The 15095-nt window shown below is 34.9% G+C and overlaps 1 protein-coding gene across 1 annotated transcript in view; it reads left to right on the plus strand.

Moving 5' to 3' along the window:
• The window catches only part of CRYBG3 (crystallin beta-gamma domain containing 3), a 150584-nt gene that overhangs the window by 100421 nt on the left and 35068 nt on the right, over window positions 1-15095 (plus strand). Inside the window, exons 11-15 of the mRNA XM_072618684.1 lie at window positions 1326-1459; window positions 2646-2772; window positions 10658-10800; window positions 10911-11037; window positions 12107-12139. Of these exons, the coding sequence (XP_072474785.1) occupies window positions 1326-1459; window positions 2646-2772; window positions 10658-10800; window positions 10911-11037; window positions 12107-12139 (564 nt within the window). The remainder of the gene's footprint in view (window positions 1-1325; window positions 1460-2645; window positions 2773-10657; window positions 10801-10910; window positions 11038-12106; window positions 12140-15095) is intronic.

Consider the following 15095-nt stretch of genomic DNA (forward strand, 5'->3'; position numbering starts at 1 on the left):
ATGGGGCAGATGCTGTGGTAGAATCTGGAAGATTTGGCAGTTGATTGATGGCATGAGGGAGAGAGGGGTTGGAAGAAGTGGGTAAAGTCCCAGTTGTCTTTGAAGTTATGAACCTGGGTGATCAGGAATTAACGATGGTATCCTCCACAAAAAGAGGGAAGTTCATGGGAGAGGTAGAAAAGGAGGGGTAGAATAGGAGGGAGTCAGTTTCAATAACTTGAGTTGCAGAGATGGCTAGTACACTCAGATGATGATACATGTAGTAGATGAACTGGGATTGAATCAGAGAGAAGAAACGACTAGATACATCGATTATATGGTAGAAATTGGTTTCTAATAATTTGTCCTTTTTCCCTTTTATTTTTGTGTGGATTTTTTTTTTCTTACATGATGCAGATAGAGGAAGAATTCCACATAGCTATCATCCTGTAAAACAGTGTGGTAGAGTAGAAAGAACGCTGGCTTTGTAATGGAAAGAAACCGGAGTTCAAATCCTGCTTTTAATACTTGGTTATTGTGTAACCACAAGCAAGACACCTGACTTCTCTGAACCTCATTTTATTCATTATTTCAACAAGCATTTATGAAACACTTAATATGTAGCAGGCACTATTAGGGAGAAAGTATATAAAAATGAAATAAATTTTGTTTTCAATGAGCCTCAGTTTCCTTATCTGTAAAATTGGGTTAATTATACCTGTAGTCCCTACTTCATAGGGTTGTTTTGTGGATCAGATGAAATCACTTCCTTAAAGTGTTTGCCAACCTTGAAGTCCTAGAAAAATATAAGATATTACTATTTCAGTTTTGTCTTACATTTTTTGGTAATTGTCCATTTCATTTCAAATATTGGCATGTCTTCTATTTCTCAGTATTCAGTAAAGGATGTGAAAGGATTGAGTGTGGCAGGAAGCATCTTTAAATACAGTGCTTGCATTTGTATCAGTGCATTGTTTGTAGAACTGGACTTGTACTGACAGCTCATGGTAACTGTATGCTTTCCAGTAGAATTCAACCTAAGGTACCCTGTTTTTCCTAAGCTCCATTCACATTGTTTTATTTTCTGAAATTCCTCACTTATAAAATAGTTCTAGGGGAGTGACCCCCCCTCAGTACATTGTTAGAGCACTACATTATATCAATATATACAAAGCTGGTTGATATAGATGTGCCTTTATGATGATGAATTTTGGCTTTTAAAATTCTTTATGTTCTGATGTGTGTTTTATTTTGTTTTCTTTATCTTGTTTCCTTTAATCTAAGTGTTTTAAGTTTAGTATATATTTGCTATTCTATACATTAAATATTTCTCATTCATCTTTTAGGTGATTATATATGACAAAACACATTTCCTTGGGCAGGCCAAGGAGTTTAATGAGCATGTAGACTCTGTCCCAGAGCTTTTCAGAAATAAGGAGAATTTCTTTGGAATTGCATCAATTCGTGTCATTGGTGGAGTGTGAGTGGTGAATTTTCAATATTAGTTGTTTATTGATCTCCAAATGTTTTGGACCTGCCTCATAAATTGCCTTGTGTTTATTTTTCATGTTTATTCTGTATATATGCTCATACATGTACATGCTGGACGTGTCACCTTCCCTTATACAGGATGTGAACTCATTAAGAATAGGTACTGTTTCATGTTTTGTTTTGCATCGCTAGTGCTTAGCACAGGATATATGCTTAGCACATAGGAGGCCCCCAACCAGTGCTTGTTGCTTGGTTGATTGTAGTTTGCTTTTTTTAAATGAAATTTCCTTTCAAATTGTACTCATGCCGGTGCAAAATTTGTTTTCACTAAATTTTTTGCAGCTGAGTTTTTAAAATTCCCATGAAAATGTTATTCCAGATAGAATTGTTATTCCTTTATCATTTAAGTGAAGGCAATAAGAAGGCATTTAATAATAATATATTCATGAAACCCTATATTAAGATCAAGAGATGATCTTACTTACCTAACTTCTGTGTAGCTTACTGTTTTTATTTTTATTGGCCATTCAATTTACATCCAATTTACTTGGAGGCAGATAATAATTTTCCTTCCCTCCAGTTTCTTGTCATCTCCAATGGAATTTTTTGCCAGGAAAATATAGATGTCTTTAAATAAATGTAGAGCTTTAAGACTGCAACCAACCCTACTTCCTGCAAAGCAACTCAGACTTCCCTAGTTTCTTTTGCCTGTTCCCTCCTGAACAGCAAAGATCTTGACATCTAGTGCATTATCTTCTGATCAAAGTCTTGGATAAATGATTTACCATAGAAACTCTTAAGCTTGAGCCCATGGGCATAAGTGATTAAAAACAGAAATGACTTTACATAATTCAGTTTGGTAGTCCTTGTCTTTTCTCCTCTTTTTTATTTGTATTTTTTTTCTAACAGGACTCCATTTGTTGAAACATATGGTATAAGATCACATTGCAAACATTCAAATAGAGATGGTTCTTTTGTGTCCCTACAATTAATCTCTTGTTTGGGAAAAGCCTCATGGCTCTAAGGATTATTGTTTTTATGCCAAAAGAAAACTGGTGTTGGTTTGTAGAATTAGATTTGTAATAATCAATTAAAGTTATTTGTATTGTTCCTTTTATTTACACTCACTGACTACAACTTTTTAACTGCTGAATTTGTGTTATGTGCATATCTAGGTGGGTTGCCTATGAAAAAGAACATTTTAAAGGCCAACAGTATTTGCTTGAAGAGGGAGAATATGAAGACATTAGTACTTGGGAGACGTTGAATAGCACTTTATTGTCTTTCCGGTACTTACAAGCAGTAAGTTTTCATTGTTTTTCTGTCTTTGTTTTCCCACTCACATTATCTTATAAATCGTTGAAAGTTAATCATAATTCTGTGCAGATTAGAAAATTGTAAAATGTTGCTGACACCTAATTAACATGATATTGAAGTGCCTGGCTCGGTGTATTATTTGCCATATTGTCATGATACGTTATTACATTATATTACTTCTTAACAAATTGTGCTTATCTATACAGTACTGTCTCAGGATGCTCAGAGAGACAAATCTTATCCACTCAGAGGTTATGAGTATATATTAGTTTCTTTTTAAAAGACACCCTAACTTTTGCTTTGTAAATTCCTAAACATGCATCATCCAATTGAAGCAGGCTTTAAGGTGACTGTAGAGCCCACTTCTACCAGCCACCCTTCCAGGTTTTATTTCTTTCTTAGGCATCTCTCTCAGCATTTGATAAATTCCTACCCAGACTCTGTAGGAGGGCAGACAAATAAAGGAATCCATATTTATGCTTACGCATGTCAGTATAAAGTAAGCTAGAAACTACTTGCATCTGAAAGAAGTACATAAAGTTTAGAAAAGTGCATCTGTTTTTCTGGGTAGTAGTTCTTCATCTCCAATTGAGGACAGACTTTGATGTGTTCAGTAGATATTGTAGAGATTTTCACCATTACACCAAGCCCAGTTTTGTGTTATTGTTTTTAAATTGATGCCTTTTGCTTTTATGTAACATCTCCTTTCCTGTATAATATTATTTCTCCTAAAGGAGGATAGACCTGCTTTTGAACAAAGATTAAGAAAGTGAAAAATGAGTAGTTCAGCAAAACCAACCCACATATATATTGTAACTAGAAGTATAAGCTATTTTCTACCCTCCAACTCCTAGGCCCATGCATCTCCCCAATAAAAAAGGGGGTATAGTTTCTCAATTCTTCTTCTGGTCTAGGCTTGATCATTGTAATTGCACAGCATTCAATTTTGTGCTTTATTTTACTTTTATTTGGTTGTACTCATTCTTATCAGTTCATATAGTTTCATGTTTCTTTGAATTCTTTTGTTATATCTTAGAGCAGAGTAATGTTTCATTACATTCATGTGCCACAATTTATTCAGCTGTTTCCTATACTTTATTTCCAGTTTATTGCTATTATAAAAGTTCCTCTGTTAATTTTTTTATATTTTTCACCTTTTTCTCTTTGACTTCTTTGGGAAGTCAATGCAGTGGTTTCTCTGAGTCAAAGACTACAGAACTGTTGATCACTTTTTTAGACAATTTCTAATTGTTTTCTAGAATGACTGGCACATTTCAGAATTTCACTGATATTGTTCAGTTTTTCTGTTAAAAATCAAGCAAAGTTCTCCAGTACCAGATGCATTTACGAGTGAATTTTTCTACACATTTAAAGAACAATTCCAGTACTGCTTGAAAGAAAAAAACAGGTAAAGGGGAGCAGAGCCAAGATGGCAGGGTAGAAGCAGGGACCTGCCTGAGCTCTCTCCCCAAACCCCTTAATATGACTCTAAACAAATTCTAGAGCAGCAGAAACCACAAAATGACAGAGTGAAACAGATTTCCAGCCCAAGAGAATCTGGAAGGCTGATAGGAAGGATCTACTGCACTGGGCTCAGAGTAGAGCGCCAGCCCAGTGTGGGCCATACTGGCACAGACAGGACTGGCGCAGGCCTCAGGGCACTAAATCTAAGTCACTGACAGTTGTGGCACTTTCCAGACTTCTCAACACACAAACATCAAAGACAGCTTCAAAGGTCAGTGAGAAAGCTCTCTCACCTGGGTGTGAGAGGAACTTGGTCCAGCCCCAGGGCAGCAACAGCCCCTACTGCAACACTGACTGCTTCTGGAACTCTCGGGCCTACAGACAGTGGGAAAATCGAATGGCTGATCTGGGTTGCAGCCTGGGTGGTGGATCTGGGATGAAGAGTAGTGCTGGCATGGTAGAGCTGGTGGTGGCTATGGAGAGGGAATCCTGTTCACAGTTCCAGGGCAGAAAAGAGTGTTTGTGGTTGCTCACAGACAAGAGGGCCTCTCCTTTGATCTTATTACTTTGGAGGAACTGAGAGTTTACTGCACAAAACCTCTGAAACTTGGGGCAGTAAACCCTCCACTTAACAAAGAGCTCAAAAGTCAAATAATTGGCTGGGAAAATGACCAAAAGGGGGAAAAATAAGATTATATAAGGTTACTTTCTTGGTGAAAAGATATTTTCTTACAACGAGGAAGAGCAAAGCATATAACTGGAAGAAAATAGCAAGGTTAAGGCTCCTACATCCAAAGCCACCAAGAAAAAATATGAAATGGGCTCAGGCCATGGAAGAACTCAAAAAGGATTTTGAAAATCAGGTAAGAGAACTAGAGGAAAAGTTGTGAAAGAGAAATGAAAACAATGCAAGAAAATCATGAAAAACGAGTCAGCAGCTTGCTAAAGGAGACCCAAAAAATGCTGAAGAAGATAATACCTTTCAAAATAGACTAACCTAAATGGCAAAAGAGGTCCAAAAAGCCATTGAGAAAAATACCTTAAAAAGCAGAATGGGCCAAATAGAAAAGGAGGTCCAAAAGCTCACTGAAGAAAATAATTCCTTAAAAATTAGAATGGAGCAAATGGAAGTTAATGACTTTATTTGAAATCAAGAAATTATAAAACAAAACCAAAAGAATGAAAAAATAGAAGACAATGCAAAAATATCTCATTGGAAAAACAACTGATTTGGAAAATAGATCCAGGAGAGATAATTTAAAAATTACCGTACTGCCTGAAAGCCATGATCAAAAAAAACAGCCTAGACATTATCTTTCAAGAAATTATCAAGGAAAACTGCCCTGATATTCTAGACATAGAAATGGAAAGAATTCACTAATTACTTGCTGAAAGAGATCCCAAAAGGAAAATTCCTAGGACTGTTGTAGCCAAATTCCAGAATTCCTAGGTCAAGGAGAAAAATATTACAAGCAGCCAGAAAGAAACAGTTCGAGTATTGTGGAAACACAATCAGGATAACTCAGGATTTAATAGCTTCCACACTGAGGGATCAAAGGGCTTAGAATATGATATTCCAGAGGTCAAGGAGCTAAGATTAAAACCAGGAATCACCTACCCAGCAAAACTGAGTGTAATACTTCAGGGGAAAAAAATGGAATCTAAGTGAAATAGAGGACGTCCAATGTTCTTGTTGAAAAGACCAGAGCTTAATAGAAAATTTGACTTTCAAATACAAGAATCAAGAGAAACATGGAAAAGGTAAACAGGAAAGAGATGCCATAAGGGACTCATTAAGTTGAACTGTTTACATTTCTACATGGAAAGATGATGTTTGTAACTCATGAGACCTTTCTTAGTATTAGGGTAGTTAGAGGGAATATGTGTGTATAAATACATATGTGTGTGTATATGTGTGTATGTATATGTGTATGTTATATATGTATAGATACATGTGTATGTATGTGTATGTATATGCGTGTGTATACATACAGAGGGCACATGGTGATCTGAATATAAAGGGAGGACACCTGAAAAATAAAATTAAGGGTTGAGGGGAATATACTCTGGAAGAAAGAGAAAGAGAGGGGTATATCATCTCACATAAAAGAGGCAAGAAAGAGCTTTTGCAATGGAGGAGAAGAGGAGGGAGGTGAGAGGGAATAAGTGAGCCTTACATCAGATTTGGTTTAAGGAGGGAATAGCACACATTCAATTTGGAATGGAAATCTATCTTACCCTGCAGGAAGGCAGGTGGCAAGGAGATAGGAGAAGGAGTATAATAGAAGGGATGGCAGATTGGGGGAAGGAGTAATGAGAAGCAAACACTATTGTGGGCAGACAAGTCAAAGGAGAGAATGGAATAAATGGAGGGCAGGACATAATAGAGGGAAATGTGGTTAGTCTTTCGCAATATGACTGTTTTGGAAGTGTTTTGCATAGCTACACATTGATAACCTATATCAAATTGCTTGTTTTCTCAATGAGGGGTAGGTGGGGAGGGAGGAAGAGAGAAAATGTAGAACTCAAAGCTTTAAAAGTGAATGTTAAAAATTCTTTTTGCATTCAACTGGCAAATAAGCTGTACAGGCAATGAGGTCTAGAAATCTATCTATAGAGTGGATGGGGATGGGAGAAGGGGAGGTTGATATAAGGGAGGGCCGATTGGGAAAAGGGGTGGTTGGGGCGCTCTCTGTGCTGGGATGGGGGGAGATGAGACATGGCTACAAAATTTGAGATTCAGAATCTTGTGGAAGTGAGCGTTGAAAACTGAAAATTAATAAATTATATTAAAATTTAAAAAAAAAAAAGAAAATACAGGTAAAGGAGTCCTACCAAATTCCTTTTGTGACACAAATATGGTTTTGATACCCAGACCAGGGAGAGCAATAATATAGAAAGAACATCATAGACTAATTTCCCTAATGAGTATTTGTGCAAAAAATGTAAATGAAATTCTAGCAAGGAAATTGCAGCAAAATTCCCCAAAGACCAAACTCTGTGACCAGATACCAGTTGGGATTCTGACCGGGATTGCAGGCTTGCTTCATGAGAAGTAAAACAGATAATTTTGATTACATGAATTAAGTTTTTTTCATAAGCCAAACCAAAACAGTTAAAATTAGAAAAAAAAAACAAACGGGGAACCTGGGAAAAATCTACAGCATATTTTCCTGAGAAAGACCTTATTTCTCAAATATATAAGGAACTGAGTCAAATTCATAAAAAGAAGAGCTATTATCAAGGTAATAAATGGTCAGAGGATACAAACAGGAAGTTTTCAGAAGAAGAAATCAGAGCTGTCAATAGTCATAGTAAAAAGTGCTATAAATCACTATTAATTAGGGAAATGTATATTAAAACAACTCTGAGGCACCACCTTAAACTTATCAGATTGGCTAATGTGACAGAAAAGAAAAATGTCAAATGCTGGAGGGGAAATGGAAAAATAAGGATACCAATGCCCTGTTGGTGGGTTGTGAAGAGGTCCAACCATTCTGGAGAACCATTTGGAGCTTTGCCCAAAGAGTTATAAAACTGTGCGTACCTTTTGATCCAGCTGTACTACTACTAGGTTTGTATCAAAGAAAAGTGAAAAGGGTCTATAAGTATGAAAATATTTGGAGCAGCTCTTTTTGTGTTGGCAAAGAATTGGAAATTAATGTGATGCCCATTAATTGAAAAATTCTTGAACATGTTGTGTTGTACGATTGTGATAAAATATTACTGTGCTATAAGAAATGATGACCAGAATGGTTTCAGAAAAACCTGGGAAGACTTACGTGAACTAATACAAAGTAAAGTGAACGGAACCAGAACATTACACATAGTAATAGCAATATAGTAAGGTTGACCAGCAGTGAAAGACTTAGGTACTCTGAGTATTACAGTGATCCAAGGACTCAAAATGAAAAATGTTGTATACCTCCAGAATGATTATTGACAAACTCTGAGAGCAGATTGAAGCATAGTGTTTTACATTTATTTTCTTGCTGGTTTGTTTTGGGTTTTTTTTTGCGACAGAGCAAATATGGAAATCTATTTTGCACGACTTCACATGCATAATGGATACCATATTGCTTGGGGAGGGGCCTGAAAGGATGGAAAGAATCTGGATCTCAAAAAAATTTTTAAATGACTGTTGAAGTATATTTTTTAAAGTGTATTTTAAAAAATAAAATAAAACATAGATGAAACATGTATTAGACATTGTCTCTTTAGTCTATTATGCTTACATGGGTTAAAGAAACTTCAGCTCATTAGTCAGAACATCCTGTATCCAATTTTGAATGAATTAATTTGTTTTTCTTTTAATATCAATATAATTATATATTACATAATGATTTAATATAAATAGAGCTGAGTAGTAGGTACTTGAAACTAGAGCTACTTAAGTTCAGTAGAGGATATGATATACTTAACAAATATGGTACATCCCCAAAATAGTTCTGTGCCTTTAAAAAATGATAGGAATAGAACTTTGTACTAAAGAGCCAGACAGTCTTGGGTTTGAATCTTGGCTGAATGACCCTGGGCAAGTCTTGCACATACAGCTTGCTTTTCTTTGTAAGCGTGTAATCAGTTGACATGTCTTGCTTGTCTGCATTCCCTTCTGGCCTGTTTTCTGTTCTGTGTATTGTTTTAATGCTTCATTGAGCCTCCCTTTCTTTCTCCCTCCTCTTTTCTCACCTCCCTCCTTCCCTCCCTCGGTGACTCCCTCCCTTCCTTCTTTCTTTCTCCCCCCACCCCCAGCAATGTGTCTCCCCTTTCGTCTTCCTTTCCAAACTTGAATGACAGAAAAGGAAAGACTTTCAGTTCTTCACTCTCTCAAAGTTGTTCTTGTATACATTGTCCTGCTTCTGCTCAGTTCACTCTGCATCCCTCAATACAAGTCTTCCCAGGTGCTTTCTGTGCCTTTATACAAAAGTCACTAATGAGATTTTTAAACAGGAAAAGGCCAGACAGGTGCCTGAGAGAGGTCCCTGGAGATTTCCTTCTAAGTTGTTAGAAAACCATAATGACTATTTTTTGAGTCCGCATCTATTTTTTTCCACAAAAATTAGCATGATATTCATCAAGAGCATCAGAAAAATCTAGATAAATTACGTCTTATCTAAATTTTAGAATATGTATAATATACATGTCTATGTATGTATGTATACGTGTGTGTGCACACATAGAACTATCGATTTTCTTGATGTACCAGTTTAATAACCCTGGCAAAAAGGAAATAATGTTAGTCTAGCCTTATCTGTTATTCACATAAACCCGTGCTTGTCCTGGTTCTTCTCTAATGTTTACTAACTTTCTAACAGTAAGTTAGATTTTCCCTGTGAATCAAAGTCAAGCTCACTGACCTATAGTTTCCTCAATGCATTCTCTTTTCCTTTTTTTTTTAATTGGGACACATTTTTCCACTCTGAGGTTCCTTTGCTGCTCTCTTTGATCCTTCAAATATCACTGACTTCTGCCTCAACATCATGAATCTGAGAAAAGATGTTGGAGAAAGAGAGAGAATATGAATGCTCTAGCTAAGGAACGTTGAAGGATGATTTGCTTTTAAACGAAACTGTTGCCCTTATTATTGCTTTCTTGGCTAGTATATTGCTTAATTTTCATATATTTCCTTTGTATTTAAAAATATAATTGTTCAGAAAGGAAAATCCCAATTTGGAATCTTTGTGTACCTACCCCAATGTCCAGAGTGCATGAAAAATGTAAAGGGGTAACTGATACTGATAGACACTTGTAGAACCATGGAAAATTTTCTGTAGATCTGATAATTGAGCCCAAAAAAATGTGTTTCTAGTTAGTTAATGAGATGGAAGTGAAGCATATGGTTTTATATTTTCATTTGTAATTTTTTGGTGAACAAGAAATAATTATTGAGCCTCTCTCTTCAGAGGCTAAATTTAATCCTGTTACATTTGTCCCAAAAATTGCTAAAAAATTTTAATGTAAAATTCCATAATTAAAATAGAAGACCTTGCTCCACCATTTCCCTTACTCTTCCATCTGGAGTATGCCATACCTATACATACCTTTCATCCAACCTTGTCTTAATGAACTCCAGAGGAGAATGCCAATAGAGCCTATTCAATTTTAGGATAGCTCTATTTGTAAGAATTTTTTTTCACTAAAATAGCATAATTAAAATAGAAAATGACATCATTAATCAGTCATAATTGTTATTTTCTTGAATATTTCAAGTTGGAGATGATTTGTATTATTCAAAGGGCCTACCTTGTAATAGGAATAAAAAAAAAAAATTGTTTTGAGGTAGAGGTCATGCTCTACATGAAATCCCTTGTACATACGTTCTCTAACTTATAAAAAATTAAACTAAAATACAGTTCTCTATAAAAGAACTTTCTTGCATTTCCCCTAATTGTTTTCCTTTTTTTAGAATTTTATAGAATCTTCAGTCACCCTGTTTGAGTCTGATGTGGAAAACTCAAAATTTGTTAATATTATGAATCGAGATGTTCCTGATTTGGAAGAAGTCGGGTTTGGTAATGAAACAAGATCTATTCATGTTATAAGTGGAGTGTAAGTTTTTTGCGGAGATATGCCAAGTATTTTTATTAAAAAATTAGACAGCTTATCTACCTGTGGAATTGCTGAATTTCCTAACTTTGGTTTCTGTCTTTCTCTGTTAGTTGGGTTGGCTATCAACAGCGGTTCTTCTGTGGAGAACAGTATATCCTAGAGAAAGGGAAATACAAGAGTTTTTTTGACTGGGGAGGCTCCAACAACCAAATCTTGTCAATAAGGCCTGTTAGACTGGTGAGTTAATTTTTTAATATTACCAGCTGAATACATGCCGGTCTATCAGTTAAATTATAAATATTTTCATAAAAAATTATTTAGGTCACTGATTAGTTTTGTTTCCTTATGCATTTTGAGTTGACCACAGTGAGGTCATATAATGTAGCTATAAACATCTCTAAAAGGCAGCACAGATAACTTGTTAAAATGACATTTGTGTGTGAATAGTAGAGCTCATTGTCTTTGATCAGGCTTCAGAGAATTGACTATTGTTGGCCATGGTTTATTTAGGAACATAGGGAAAGAGGATCCTTTAGGATTCTTAACCTGATGTTCATGAACTTGTTTTTCAAATATTCTGATTATGTATTTCAGCTCCATTGGCTTATTTTGTAATCATATGTATTGTGTTTTATGCGTTTAAAACATTGTTCTGAGGCATCTGTTGGCTTCACCAAGCTGCTAAAGGAGTCTGTAACAGAACAAAAGTTAGGAACCCTTGCTTTAGATGAAGATCCCTGAGAAAACGTAGCCAGCATAGTCACTTGCCACAAGAATCAACTGGATCCCTCTGGGCAAAGCAGGGATTCCTGAAAGTTTTGGTGTGTCACGTTCTCCTTTGGCAGAATGGTGAAGCCTGAGGACCCTTTCTCAGAATATATTTTTAAATCACAAAATCAAATTTAAAATAGAGGACTGAAATTTCAGTTTGCAAAATATCTATTTTCTTATGTTGATGATTCACTGGTGAAGAACCCCTGGTATAAAATGGGCCTGCGGTGTAACTCAGAAAGTTAGTGCTAGCAGTGTTAGACCCAGAAAGTGACTAAAATCAGACAGTAGAGGCTTTATCAACACGCTAGGCATAGAGAGGTCTGTGGATGTCTTCCTGAATTCTCCATCTCCACCCAGGCATCTATCCCTTGCTTGTTGAGTTTTTTGTCTGGTCCCAGTGACCCATAAAATGAACCACAAAATTAGTGTGAACATTAGGTTGTAAACTTTAAAAGTATTTTTTATTTCAGAAAGACAATGAAGAATGTGCACAGTTTATGAAATAATTTTAAAATACATATATATTTTGCAGGAACCTCTTGGGATAAATGAGCCTCCATATTTGGTATGTTAAAAGAAACATCATTTTCATTTCATAACTTTTTTTAAAGTGTTTTGTTGTAAATCTTTCTAGCTTTCCTATAAGATCCCCTGCTCTGATATCTCCTACCTAGTAGCAAGATGGTTTATAATGTATTTGGTACCTTGTAATGTAAACACTCATTTGTCCTTGATTATATTCACTGGATTAGTAGTAATTTCCTTTGTCTTTCTCTAACAATGTCAGTAACTCATACCACTTTGGGATAATTTTGGGTCCCTGCCACTGTTTTTTTCCCCATTCTCACCCTCTCCTTTGAGTCACATTATTATTCGTACTATTTTTTTGATGAATGAACTAAATAGTAAAATCTCCTTGCTTAACCTGTTAAATGTAAAAATATGTTTCTGTAGCCACATTTCAATAAGCAATAATATTATAATTTCCATCTGTCTTATTTCCTAGACTCGATGTAAAAAAAAAATCAGAATCATGTCATTATTCAGAAACATTATATTGAAATTTCTAGATCAAGATATGATATGGCATGTCAGCCACTGTATAAAAATGAGTTTTCATTATGTTTCTGTTCTGAAAGTTCACGCCAAGAAATTGCCTCATACTAAAGTTCATTTGGCATTTCAGTAACTAACCACCCTTGGATTTTGTCCAGTATTGTTCCATCTCATACCAAATTCTTCTCAGTGATAAATGATATTATATAGTGTGGTTACAGTATAAAATTTCCCACTATGTATTGTCTTTAGCATACTTTTTTAAAAAAGAAAGGCACATGATTTTAGTAACTAGGTATGTTTATATAAAAAAGGATTCTACTTTTATAAACTCAGTTTTCAGTCTTCTATGTCATTGTAATATCTCTCATTCTCCGTCTTCATTTTCTTTTCCTTTTTTCTATCCTGAGTTGGATGTAGATTTGTAAATAGTAGTAAACTGTAAAGAATATGTTGTTGGAAGTGTTTTAAAAGTAAAGCAACTTTATGGAATTGGTAAAGGAGATAATTAGTTTTACTTGTAAATTCTATTTGTGTGTTTGGAGATGCTTTCTGTTTCACTGTGGAAAACCAGTACGTATTCAGATTAATTGTAGCTATAAACTGTCCTTCTTGAATTCTTTTAAAAATTTTCATTCTACAGCAGAGACGAGAGTGTTAAGACAGATACGTATAGTAAGAGTAGTGCAGGGGAACGAGAAGAGCCACAGGGATGCATTTCCTTGCTTTGCCACTTTTTAAGAACAGAATCAAAATCTGGATAAATATGTGTCATATCGAGCACTTGCAAAGTTTATAAATGCTTTCTGCTTCTTAGGCCATAGCCAGTCCTGTTACATAGGAATAAAAGGAAGAGAAATCCACTGACACTGGTCACGTATTATAGTGTATGAAATAAACATTCAGCACCATTACAGTTACAATGAATTTGGATTTTTAGTACTTTTAAAATGCATATTCTTCTTGTTGTGTACAGTTACCTTGATTTTGCATCTTTAGAAGTCTTTCGTTGTTTCTCTGCATTCCTCATTATTTTATTTCAGCCCAATAACAATAACATTCTATTTTATTGGTTGAGCGCGATTTTCAGTCATATTATAATTGCTAGGCACCAACTTTGTTTCCACTTTTTTGCTGTCACAAAAAAAGTGCTACAGGATAAATATCCTGACATCTTTGTCTGTAAGGGTTCATGTTCAAGTTGGATGAAAAGGTCTGCAGAACTCTTTAAACTACCCATATTATTTTCAGATAATTGAATACAAATCTATCTTCGGGATTTAATCTTACGTGGAAAAGTATTTGTTTTTCATAATATACATAATTTACTATACACATTTACAGTGTTATTTATATTTCTCAGTTCTGTTCAGTTTTATATTTCCATTCCAACAGCTTTTTCTGTCCTAATTTAAAAAAAAAAAAAAGATTAACTCAGGCCTGATCAAAACATTTTCCAGCTAGAATTACGTTATTCTGTTAAATATTTATTTCCTTCCATATTTCTTTATCTTTTTGTAGCCCAATTATAGGTTTTTAAATATTTTCTCTTGAAGCAGTGTGAATGAACTGAAAGTCAAACAGAATTTAGAATGATCCAGTTCTAAAGATTTCCTGGGAGAAAACAAAAAGGCAAAACATCACATCAATTTTTTAACAAACAAGTCATTAGAGACCTACTATGCACAATGTATTATGCTAAGGATTATGGACAAAAAGACAAAAATGAAACAGTCTCTACCCTAAAAGAATGATTTCAGTGAGAGAATGAGCAATACGTACTAATATAGAATATTCTAATCAAAGGGAAAAAAATTTTTAAGTTCTTTTCATTTTTAGTGGTATTTTTATTATGCCCAAGACAAAAAGGGCAAGAAGGATTGATGAGAGCTAGAGAAGTAGAAATAATTCTGCTTAACTCTTCTTTCAGCATTCTAATAAATACCATTTGTGATTTCACCATCCCAGAAATAGGGTTTTATCTGTAGATGCTTAGTTACTTCTGCTAAGCTCTATGTCTGAAATTTGGATGGAATAGTAACAATCAAAATATAGTACTTGGAAGAAATCACAGAAATCATATAATGTAGTTTTCAAATGAAGCATGAGTCTCTCCAGTAGCCTTCTCATTTCTACTTGAAGACCTCCATAATGACAGAGTACTCACTACCATCCACCATCCAAAAAAGTAAGATAAGCCATCACAATATGTGCCCAATAGGTAAATTTATACTAGTTGTAGGTAACTGATCTTAGAAAAAATGTGCATGATCCATCCAAGTACATTTTTTTAAAATAAAAAATAATTATGTTACAATAGCATAAGTATTGATCAAATACAAATTGTTTTTGTTTATACATTCCTTCGATTCTTAACAAATCTATAATTTTATAAGTGTGGGCACTGATGTGCAGCTAATAACCTCTCTCTCAACTTATTATTAGTCTTTAAAGTATGATTTGAA

Source organism: Notamacropus eugenii, chromosome 6 (assembly GCF_028372415.1).
Source record: "Notamacropus eugenii isolate mMacEug1 chromosome 6, mMacEug1.pri_v2, whole genome shotgun sequence".
Classification (NCBI taxonomy): domain Eukaryota; kingdom Metazoa; phylum Chordata; class Mammalia; order Diprotodontia; family Macropodidae; genus Notamacropus; species Notamacropus eugenii.